At 37.1% G+C, this 13091-nt stretch overlaps 1 protein-coding gene across 1 annotated transcript in view; it reads right to left on the bottom strand.

Moving 5' to 3' along the window:
• The window catches only part of adss2 (adenylosuccinate synthase 2), a 64402-nt gene that overhangs the window by 31917 nt on the left and 19394 nt on the right, over nt 1–13091 (bottom strand). Inside the window, exons 2-4 of the mRNA XM_028820157.2 lie at nt 3794–3896; nt 1290–1358; nt 180–230 (exon numbers count right to left, since the gene is read on the bottom strand). Coding sequence (XP_028675990.1) covers nt 180–230; nt 1290–1358; nt 3794–3896 — 223 coding nt within the window. The remainder of the gene's footprint in view (nt 1–179; nt 231–1289; nt 1359–3793; nt 3897–13091) is intronic.

Below are 13091 nucleotides of genomic sequence, written 5' to 3'. Positions count from 1 at the left end.
CAACCACTCATACATAATATAAACAATAATCTAAGCTTTAATTAAAAAGACTATCAAGTTGCATGAGCAACACTGATTGGCTTTCAAATTTACTAAAATTTGAAAAATAATAAAAATGAACAATTAATAACAATGTATAAGAATATTATGATTGAAATGCTCTTTTAAAATTAACTTACCAATATGAGCTCTGTCTGAAATAATAAGTCGCTTTTCCCAACCTTCCAGACCTACAGGATAATTAATACATTTTAATATTTTGATTATACTGATTAAAGGTGTGAATAAATCCCTATAAGATGCCACTTGTACAACTCACAAAATTGCACATCATCTGGTCTTAAGTACTGATAATGTGTGTAAATGTTGGCCTACAAGTTAGCCTTAGGGCAGTTTAGTGTGTCAACAGGCAGAAACCTTAACATCAACAGAAACAAAAAGTTTTACATTATCCTCAACCCAAAGGAGTTGTCAAAACTAACCGAGTAAAAATATAGACCAGAGACAGGCTGCAAGGATGTGGCTGTTGCCTCATTCTATTACGGTTTTCCCCTTTACTACCATGCTTTTCTTTGTAAACATTCTTTCATTTGTACATTCTTATAATATTGCATACCCTTCCTCTCTTAGAATCAGTGTGGCACAAATACAGTACATACCTATTAAACTACTTAAGAGAAAGAGAAAAAAAAAATAGAATAAAAAGAATTATGCACTGGGCCAGCTTCATAGCAGTTCAGCACTCCACCTCTACACTAAACTCATTAGTCTCAGCTACTGATAATTCTTAAATAGTCATAGCTTATTGGAAATATTTGATTTATTGTTCTTGTTGCTTCTATAGTTTTATCATATCTGGTACCACCAAAATGCTCTCCTACGCAAAAGAATAATTAATATGACACAAATTCAATGTGGATAACAGCCACATTTGCCATGTCCAGGTAGCTAACTAATACCCAAATTGCCATGTTTTAGTGAATAAACAGACACGGTTAAATATTTTTACAATCTCTGATTGACATGTCTATTTTATCAGGAAGCATCAATATTAAACAGAAGAGATTCTGGATTTTTGCTGAAAGCCAATGTTTGTAAAAAGTTTCTAACAAGTTAACGCTATTAAGAGCAACTGTACTGTAGTTTCGCCTTTAATGATTGATAGTGTATATTTAAATTAGATTTTTCAAAATAAACATTGAACATCACAAAAAGGTACAGCACTACAAAACAACCTTTCAATGAAAGTTATATGGATTATTCAAACAAAGAAGAAGAAATTGACTTACCTTTACCCTTCTTCAAGTTTTTTTCTGCCTCTTCGAAAAGGCCTGGAAGATGAATTACTACACCATTGCCTAGATTAAATTAAAAACATTTACACGCACATTAAAATCTGAATACATTTCAGTGAATTGAACCTCAAGGAAACAGGGCCACGTCTCAAAAGGTAAAGATTTAGACAATGAAACTATGCTAAGGGCTGGTCATTTTTTTTATTTTTTAAATTGCTATATGTAGCAGCTTCAAGTAGAAGGAAGATGACTATGATTATACACTTGATTAAAAGATGTTAATAAACTTATCTATCTGATGTTGCAGCACCTGCTATAGGATTTGTCATTTTCTTTAGAGTGTAATAAGGACAGTGCTCCCTTTTGTTTCTACACACACAGAATAATAACATTAAAATAAAAAAATTACAAACATATACACACCAAAAAATGCATAAAGGAAGGAAAAACTATGGAGCAAATAGAAAAGTATCAACATAAACCTCTTTGAAACTACCTTCAAAATGTTGCTGAATCGTCTGTTTAATTGGGATGACTTTCCCATGTTCCCACCTCCTGTCCTTAACACCAGGGGTTTAATTTCACCATCTACCTCCCTTTCAACATGTTGACAGAAAGCCATTACCATTGCATGCTTTTCAATTTTAAACTCCACACTAGATTCACTTCAGGATCAAGTCCTATAATAACATTTGGGGTCAGCCATTTGGAGTCCATAGCCTTTCACTTATACATCTGAAGGAGTTGATTCATCCTCCTGTCAGCTCTCCTGAATCTCTCTCTCCTACACAGGATACTGTAAGAATTACTTCTGGGACACCCAAAAAAAGAAATTCTATATTTTCAAGCACCTCAGACGTCTCGTTTTCCTACATTGATGAACGATATACTGATGATGAGCCCGTCAGGAGAAGGTATACTAACACATACTAATAACACTCACAAGATATTACAATTCCTTATGACAGACACAAAGGATAAAACAAACTGAAAGGGAATGAAGGGGAAAGAACTATCAGTAATACATAATTACATACTGTATACTAAATGTAAACTTTTTATTTATTCATTCATTTTTTAACACAAAGAGTTACCAACCATGTATCAATAAAAATTAAAGCATAATGGTGGCTGCCTGGTACAGTACAGCTGCTCCTACCAAAGTTATGATCAATAGTTAATATTCTTAATCAGATCCTGACTTACAGTCATAAAAAAGAAAACAGATTTTTCAGGTACTTGACAGACAACATATTTCATGAATATGTTAGTTGTGTTTAACATTATGCATTATATAAAATACCTTTCATAATGTGCACATAATGACATCTTCATTGTTTTGTCTTCAACCTAAACTTCTACACAGTGAAATATGTTGCTACTCTGCGTACTCTTGTCAATTTTCCACACAGTAGTACTGTACTTTTTAATTATTTCTCGCTCTCTCTCTTACTTTAAGTGACTAACTCCTAGTTAAAACACTGCAATTTCATACAGCAAAAGGTTACCTCGTTTGTAGGCTGGGTCTGATACATTATGCGTACATTTTTTAACTCTGTATTAGAACGACCTGGCATGCATTACTTAAATACCTGTATCTTTGCACACAGCTTAAATATTTACAGACACATTTTAAAATAAATAATATAGGCTAAAGATGTAAATTGCCAGTGTGTGTTTATGTGCGAATATGCAATATGAAGGACTACCACCCTGTATGGTATTCACTGAGGTCATACATTCATTCAAGATGTTGGCAAACAATTGAGAAAAATGCATTAAACTGAAAAGTACATGCATTACGGTACAATGTCCTCTAAGAAGGCATGTTATGTAGCTTTAATTAATGATGTCTGGTTAAAACTTCAGGATTTGAGGCTTTTAGTTTCAGTACATATTTTCTTCTGGAAATGACACCACCTACAAAAACAGTACCAACCACTTTAAGTTTCCTTTAAAAACAAATTAACTTTAGTATTTATTATTAGCTTTGTTAATAATCAAATGATAAAAGAACATAGACTGTATGTTGTCTTTTAGTTTGGCTGGAGACAACAGTAATTAAACTAAGCAAAAATGGTTAGCAATTTCTAAAAAAATTATATATATATATTTATTAAAAACCTCTACTGTTAAACAAAAGGCTGATTAGCTTAACCAAAGGTGATATATAAAAGTTAAAAGGAGACTTTTAAGTATTATCACTTTTACACTACTCTTTTGCCGTGACAGACTCAATAACCCTTTTGCAACCAGTAATAATAATAATAATATATATATATATATATATATATATATATATATATATATATATATATATATATATATATTACATACAGCCCCATACACACACACACAAAAAAACATGCACACATTGTATATAATATGCCACATTTAACACTGTACTAACAATAAAAGGGAAAACTTTGTCAAAGATAGATATCAAAACTTTGTACATTATGAAGATTAAACACAATGAATATAGGATACTGACTCACCAATAAATGCTGTAACTTTAGGATTAATGATTCCACTGGGTAAAAGATGAAAATCATATTCCACAGAGTCTACTACTACAGTATGACCAGCATTGTTCCCACCCTAGTAGAAAGAGAAACGACTGTTAACAGAACACAAAATATGATCACAGAAACTGTGTACTACTTAATGCATACTTCCCAAAAATCAATGCTTTAAAAGTTATATTTAGCAGCTACTTGCGTTTGGTTGAACATCTACTGCTGGATTTATTTATATGCACTTTATATTCCTCTGTTTTTATTCTACAAGATCAACACAAGTTACCAACATGCTTTTTCAAGATTACACATAAAATGATTCTAAAGATTAATAGAATATTTCAATATGTTCTTTCATCTTAGCTAGATAGTCATAATTATTTATAAATTTAACTGAATACTGGTGGAATCCTGTTATAACAAAACTCCCTGGACCATAAAAATATTTCACTAACAGAATTTTTTTTATAACGAGTATGGGGAAAATATGTATAGGATCATAACCAGGGCCTCTGAAGTTTCACCATGTCAAACGGCACCGGTGCAAGGACAGCTCCTTAGCTGCTCTGCTGTGTCTGGTAAACAGTAAACCAAGGGCAAAGCAATTGGCTGTCCTCTGTTGGATCAGGATAACCGGGTACCATGCTTGTCGCACAATGTTTATCATTTAACACTGGCCTTTGATCTGCTCTTCCGCACCCTCTCCTGATCTGTCTTCAGCAGACTGTGTCTGCCTCAGCGGTGATTCCGAGCCGTTGATGTTCATCTAATCTGAAGATGGCAGCTAGAGCATGACGATTGCCCCTGTGTTAGACACTGTACCTGCCTTATTTATCCATATTACTAAACAAGAATGGTAAACCGGATGGACGCAGGGACATCCGGCCATGGGCCGTGGACGCAAAAGACGTCCTGCGCAGGCGCCCCACACATCCCCCCCCCCTCCAAGCAATGGAAACCGGATGGAATGCAACGTAAAATAAGAAATGAGGCGCCGCGCCCATAGCACACAGAAAAAAGGAGTCAGACGCCGGCGCCGCACACAGCATCGCACGAAGCCCATTGCACACGAAACGGGACACACACAAAGAAGAGGATTGAGACCCACGACACACAAAGCCCCCCTCCAGTAACTGAAATAAGAAATGAGGCGACGCGCCCCTAGAACACCAAAAACAATGGAGTCACACGCAAGCGCCACATAGCACACGAAACGGTTCGCACACAAAAAAGACGATTCAGACCCACGACACACAAACACCCCCTCCACTAACAGAAATAAAAACTCAGGCAACTCAAGCCCCTAGCACACAAAAAAAAAGAAGACGCGAGCGCCACACAAAGCCCATTGGACACGAAACGGGACAGACTACGGACATAGCACACGAAACGTACACAAAAAGGACGATTCAGACCCACGACCACACTAACATAAAAAAGAAATGACACACATAGCCCCATTTCTAAATGAACAGTCCGTATTAAACATACGTCATCTCAACACATTCACACTATGCAGCATAGGTGGATCTCATTACAATGAGGCACTATTAGCCGTTCAACCGCAGAAAAGGCTCGATATTAACAGTGAGTGCGATCCTCCTTATTACATATCCATATTTCTAACGCTGAAGAACAAACAAGTCATGAATTCATGATCACGGGTACAAAACGATACGGCTCGAGTGACGGGACCAAACACACGAACCCGCATGAAAAAAAACAATACACGTCGGCGCCTACAACGCGCTTCTGAAACTCCGGAAGAAAAAATGTTTCGGCTCCAAAAACGCAAAGCTCAACTAACAGTTACAGAAACGAAACCAGATGGACAGACACAATCAACGTAGACGCATGCACCACGCGTCTCAAAGTGCTGCATCGAAACAGGCACAGGTTCAAAACGACACAACTCCCGTCTCAGACATACAGAAACGGCAGCGAAGGGACAAAATAAATAAACGCAGACGTCTACAACGCGCATCTGAATTGCCGGTAAACAAGCAGGCAAGGCTCCAAAAACAGAAAGCTCAACTGACCGACATACAAAAACGGGCAAGGCTCAATACAAACAATGCACGCCGTAAACTACAACGGGCTTCTCACACAGCACAGGCAAATCGATTACAGCTCCAAAACAACACGTCCCAAATACTGGACATACAACGCCGCGCCTCTCAAACGGCACAAGCAAAAGATACACGTCACGGACATCAACGACAGACACCTGCTAAACGCTTGCGCCAGTTAGCTGACAACGCGTTCAATAATGAGTCCACTATTCAGGAAAATTCATTGGGATTAATGAATGTCATTTGTAATCATTGTCATTCACTTAACTTCCCTGAAGAAACAACTGGCAATACAAGTAATGAATTTACACGTTGTTGTCAAAAGGGTCAACTTGGACTGCCTCCTTTACATTCATATACTGAATATCTACAGAAGCTTCTAACTAACGATGTACCTGAAAGTAAAAACTTTATGAACTGCATTAGATCCTACAAATCGCTATCCACTATGAACATGAACAGTAGCAATGCACGTGGCATCCGTCTTGCAAAACTGTTAATTATTGATGAATGTACAATGGCATCCACTCACTTACTCAACACCATTGATAAACTTCTATAAACGTTGATGAATAATAATATTCCCTTTGGAGGAAAGGTACTTTTATTAGGAGGAGATTTTAGACAGTGCTTAGCTATTGTTCCACATGCCATGCGCTCAGCTATTGTTCAGTGCACCTTAAAATACGCAGACAATTGGCATTGCTTTCAAAAGATACAGTTAGTACAAAACATGCGATGTCCAGATCCAGATTATAACAATTGTTTATTACAACTGGGAGATGGTACACTCACCAATACAGATGGACTTCACCCAGATATTATTACAATTCCTCAAGCCTTTGCGACGACTTAGTTACAGAATTTGGAACAGCAATCTCATTAGACCAAATACCCCTTTTAACACAACACAGTATATTATATCCAAAAAATATTAATGTGGATCACATAAATAACCAAGTCATTGCATTACTTCCTGAAGAGACACAACTCTTTCTAAACTCCGACAAAGTTGACTCTGATGATGACAATTACCATCTTCATTTCCCCTTAGAATATTTACACACTATTAACCCAGCCGGATTACCACGACACAATCTTAGCCTTAAAAACGAAACAATAATCATGCTATTAAGAAACCTTAACACTAAACAGGGTTTATGCAATTGCACACGTTTGGTCATCAACACCATGACACACAATGTTATTCAAGCGACAGTTCTTACTGGATCACATGCTAACAATACTGTTCCGATTCCTAGAATTGACCTTACAAGTTCTGACCTGAAATTACCTTTTACACTTAAACGGCGACAGTTCCCCATTAAACCTGCATTTGCCATGACCATCAACAAATCACAAGGACAAACCATGGACAAGGTTGGCATCTACCTCTCTGAACCCGTTTTTGGACATGGGCAACTTTATGTGGCCTTCTCACGAGTTCGACCTTCATCTGACGTTAAAGTTAAGGTTATAAGTGCTCCATGCCAAGGAAAACTCATTCAAGGACAAGACACCATCTTTACTACTAATGTTGTGTACAAAGAAATTTTCCAATAAACCTATACACTGTGCCACACACTTTACTGTTTGCTTTCTATATGCATCATCTACACCTTCACACTATGCTATATCTCATTCATACATCACGCTCTTTGTCATTTCCCAACACCAGGGGTTGGTGAGCGAAGCGAGCAGGGGGCGGAGCCCCCTAGTACAGTAATAAAAGCACCTGTATTTTCCTTGAAAACCTGGACTCATCTTCCTGTTTCTCTCGCAACTCAGTGACCCAAGCTTGACAATACCTGGATAAAAAACAGTGCTTCTTGTACTGTAAAAAATGAAACGTTAGAAGTAACTTTTTTATTTTTTAAAGAAAAATACAGAATAAAAACGAGATGTTAGATGAAGACGAGGTGCAATTCCAAAATGCTTTCCCAATGTTATTTTTCTTCATTCCGGACTCAATTTTTTTCTAGGATTGTTAATTTTTCTTTCAGTGTAAACTGACGCCATTTCTCACTTTTTTTTTTTTGTTGATATCAAAGAAAACTTAAGAGTTTCATAGCACTTCTCAAACAGTACGTTATACACAACTATCCATACAGACGTTCAGTGGAGCACTGACTCATAATTTGGCTAGGTGTATGATGTCGCGCCTATGCGCTCAAGGAGCCTACACAGGACTGTCTCAGACCGGAACTTTCACAACAGACTGTCTCTCTCTTTGAGACAACCTGTTGCAGGTGTCCCAAGACTCAGCACGGAAAGTGTAGGAGTGGCATTATGTTTGTTATACTGAGATTTACATTTCGTTAAAACAAGACTCTTTTAACATGATGCTCTATGAACGTTTGTTCAGGCCCACAAAGAGTATTCGATATTCTAAAAATTTAACTACTTCGGTATTCCCTATAATGGGAATTAATCTGTATATGGAATAATCAATTTTTATTTCATGTTTTACCTTCAACAGGCAATGGCACAATCGAGTCTGGTAACTGTCTGAAGTTTGCACAACATCTACCCCTAACTAAATCCACTGGGGTAGAGCCTAACTTGGCAGTGTTTTGAGAGATCGTCAACTTAAGTGACAGTAGGATGGACTTATGTGAAAAATGTCTAAGCACTCACCCGCCCATTACAAAAGGACAGATTCATGTGGCACAAATCTACAATCAGATCACAAGCACAAAAAAAAAAAAAAAATCTGGTCAAAATCAATGATCATGAAATGCTTTATTTATATCAAACACTCTGCAAACTTAAACAATAAGTTACTAAAAAAGGTATGTGCCAATCTTATATCTTCATTAAAGTCATTACCACAGGGCATATGGAAAATAAAGAAAAATGCTGGATTTACTTCAAGAACCTTTCACCAGCTCAACAGACAAGCAAAGACTAAGATAAAGGATTTTTGTTCCTCCCTTTAAACAAATATGTGATTCTAATCAATTAAATGCATTTTATATTTAAAAAAAGACATTTCACAACTACATACAGTATTATAATTATAAGCATAATTTCAAAATAACTGATATTTCACTAATCTATTACCTGCTCTACTCTTATATTATTTCATCTTTCCATTGGAGCTTCTTAGTCTAACCCACCAGCACTAAGTGCAAGGCAGAATGCAATTTTATTATTTATAACCCTAATTTTAATTTAGATTAAATTTTAATCATTACTCCATTTTCTGTACTTTAAAATTGTGATGAAATGAGCCATCACAGTCATGGGTTTTGGTGGTCACAAAAAGCAGTACTGATTAGGGAATTTTATGAAAACTTGAAGCTCCCTCCACCAATGTTATGTGTAATTTCTATAATCCTCAAAATGTAGCAATGAACCACCCAATATGGTTGATTCACAACTGCAAACTTAAGGAGTAGGCAACAGGCTTTTTAGTAGTGTTGGGCACAACGGCTTATATCACTAACTTGCAGAATTAAACGAATATTTGTATGTTGTATGCCCCATGGAACGTTACATACAGCAGCATAACTTGTCAAAAACAAAACAGTAAATTAACTAGACAATGATAAAATATATTGTTACTTGCCAATGCATGTGCTCAGTGTTGTGTAATGAAACAGAAAGAAAAGCATGGCTTGAACCAATCTTAAAGAAGCAGACAATGCACATCACATTTGAAATGTGAAAACTCCAGTCAGATTAAAAAAAATCAGTTTAGAATGTGCAAGAAATCCTAAGCACTCCTACCATAAGAAAGAATCAATTAAACGTGATCTCATTAATTTAAACTTTCCCTTAAGAGTAAATTAAAAACAGTTTTACACTTCCTGATAAACTGATTAAATAGAACAGAACATGATTCTGCAAGGCAAAAAGAACAGCTTCAGATACTGAAGGTGACAAGTAATGTTTATGACTAAGAAAAACAATAAAACAACATAACACTGATCTAACTAGTAACACTATTCCAAACTTTATGAAAAAATAGATCCAATGAAAAATTATTTATAAAAAAAAAAATCATAATGGATATCACCTTAATTAGGGTCAGTGCTACCCTTAGATGTGGCAGAAATGAGAATGTTCAGATGGATGTGTGGAGTTACAAAAAAATAATAAGAAATGAGACAATTGGTACAAGAAAAATGGGAGAGACATCAAGAAAGTACAGAAACATGTCATGAGGAGAGACAATAAATATGTGGGAAAAAGAGGGAAGTACAGGGGAAGAGAAAGCAAGGGACACCTAAGTAGAGGAGGATGGATAAAGTAAAAGCTCAGAAGGAAATGACTTGACTGGTGATGAGGTACAGGATCAAGCTATATGGAGATGGTTGACGAAGCACATCAACCCCACATAGATGAAGAGAATGACCTTTTTAGTCAATAAGGAGTTCCTTACATATAACAGTAACAAAAATGTTCTATCTAGAACTTAAAAGTTATAGGACACACAATTTATAAGTAAATCTTTGATGAAACAGTCTTAACAGTCTACACTACAAAGTGTATGCTCTTGGTGGACTGCTGTTCGCTTAGGATCCATCAAAATGAAACAGCACATACATTTAATTTGAATTAAATCAATCACTTACTCAAATTTAAATTGTGTATCATCTACAAGCCACTTCACTAAGAAAAAAAAAGAAGATGAGAATATGGCAAGGTGTTATAAGTCAAAAGTATAATTAACGACTTGAAGAAAACTTCATCCATCCATTATCTCACCCTGCTTATTCATAAAGGAGGGGTGAAAACAAGAGTCTAACCCTAAAAGCAACAGGTTTGAGGACAAAATCAACACTAAAACAAACTAGTCTATAGCAGCACACACCATCACACTTACTCTTCCATAGCCAGTCAATATATATATATATAATTCACTAAGTCCATGGCAAGCAAGACGCATGCAAGACCAAGCCCCACCCACCAACAATTCACTAAGCAGCCGACCATGGCACACACACTACAGAACCAACAATTCGCGCAAGAGCGAAAGCATTTGCCAAGAATGTTTTCATTAATCAAGAATGAAAGTCGGAGGTTCGAAGAAGATCACATACCGTCGTAGTTCCGACCATAAACGATGCTGACTGGTGATCCGGAGGCATTATTCCCATGACCCACCGGGCAGCCATTACTCCCACTGGCATGCCTCCACATAAAGTCAAACTTAAAATTGGTTCAGTCATCATGCTTCTCAGAAACCTCATGCCAGAAAGAAGTCTCTGTAAAGGCACTAGACTGACTGTTCTCAGCATTCACCGCAATGTACTGGAATGTAAAACAATCGCAGCTCCTACCTCACAAACTGTCCATATTCCCCAGATTTCCCTGACCCCATCAGATTCAAATTTGCCTTTCACTTTTACACGCAGACAATTTCCTGTTAGATTGGCCTTTGCAATGACAATTAATAAGGCACAGGGACACACTTGCAGAACGATATGCCTGTATCTGCCAAGCCCAGTTTTCAGTTACAGACAATTGTATACAGTAATCCCTCCTCCATCAAGGGGGTTGCATTCCAGAGCCACCCGCGAAATAAGAAAATCTGCGAAGTAGAAACCATATGTTTATATAGTTATTTTTATATTGTCATGCTTGGGTCACAGATTTGCGCAGAAACACAGGAGGTTGTAGAGAGACAGGAACGTTATTCAAACACTGCAAGCAAACATTTGTCTCTTTTTCAAAAGTTTAAACTGTGCTCCATGACAAAACAGAGATGACAGTTCCGTCTCACAATTAAAAGAATACAAACATATCTTCCTCTTCAAAGGAGTGCGTGTCAGGAGCACAGGCTGTCACAGAGATAGAGAAAAGCAAAGAAATCAGTAGGGCTGCTTTTAAGTATGCGAAGCACCGCGGCACAAAGCTGTTGAAGGCGGCAGCTCACACCCCCTCCGTCAGGAGCAGACAAAGAGAGAGAGACAGACAGAGTTTGTTTTTCAATCAAAAATCAATACGTGCCCTTCGAGCTTTTAAATATGCGAAGAACCGGGCAGCATGTGGTTTCAGGAAGCAGCTGCACAAAAGATAGCAACGTGAAGATAATCTTTCAGCATTTTTAGACGAGCGTCCGTATCGTCTAGGTGTGCGAACAGCCCCCTGCTCACACCCCCTACGTCAGGATCAGAGAAAGTCAGTGCAAGAGAGACAGAGAAAAGTAAGCTGGGTAGCTTCTCAGCCATCTGCCAATAGCGTCCCTTGTATGAAATCAACTGGGCAAACCAACTGAGGAAGCATGTACCAGAAATTAAAAGACCCATTGTCCGCAGAAACCCGCGAAGCAGCGAAAAATCCGCGATATATATTTAAATATGCTTACATATAAAATCCGCGATGGAGTGAAGCCGCGAAAGGCGAAGCGCGATATAGCGAGGGATTACTGTATTGCTCTTTCCAGAGTTCCACCTTTTCATTCAATTACAGTCGTATCCTCAAACCCACCCCATTTGGACAACTGTGTCTTTCAGGAAGTGTTCACCCATCAATACATAATTATGCGGCGTATGCTACGCCGCGGGTTGGCTAGTACAATATAGTGTTTAAAAAAACAAACCCACACAAACACAGGCAGAGAAACATTCAAACAGAAGGCAAACCAGCCAAGTACAAAACCCGAATCCAAACACTAACATGGCAGTACTACCCACAGCACTAATGCACCATTTAGCTCAAATAATTGGTGTGGAAATATAGAACTATAAAAGATAAAAATATGCAAAATCATTATTCATTATGAAAGAACAAAACATGAATCATGTATACATTTTTATTTTTCAAGTATTTTGGCTCATTCATGGTCAGGTGTGATAAACATATGAACACTATACAGATTATACCAAACACCGGGTTCCTTGTGCTAAACATAAAACTCTCCTAAACAGATTATCAGGTGCAGTGCTGCCTAATTGCTTTATTATAGAAAGCCAGAATGAGATCACATCAGGAATAATTAAACTGGAATTAGCATGGTCACAATTTTTAAAGAACACCAAATACAGAAGGTTCAGCATGTACACTATGAAAACAAATTAAAAGTATCTTAATACGTCCTAAAGATCATTAAAAAAAGATTAGGTTTAATGTTATCTTTAAATTGACCCAGTATTTATGTGAAATGGATCAGCACCCTGACACAGTTCGACTCCAGCTTTATGTCTAATACTCCTGGGACAGACTATGACTCCCATGAACCTCTATTAGATTTTTGT

This window comes from Erpetoichthys calabaricus, chromosome 15, assembly GCF_900747795.2.
Source record: "Erpetoichthys calabaricus chromosome 15, fErpCal1.3, whole genome shotgun sequence".
Lineage (NCBI taxonomy): Eukaryota > Metazoa > Chordata > Cladistia > Polypteriformes > Polypteridae > Erpetoichthys > Erpetoichthys calabaricus.
Note: the sequence above shows the minus strand (reverse complement) of the source record. Positions and strands in the feature narration are given on the sequence as shown.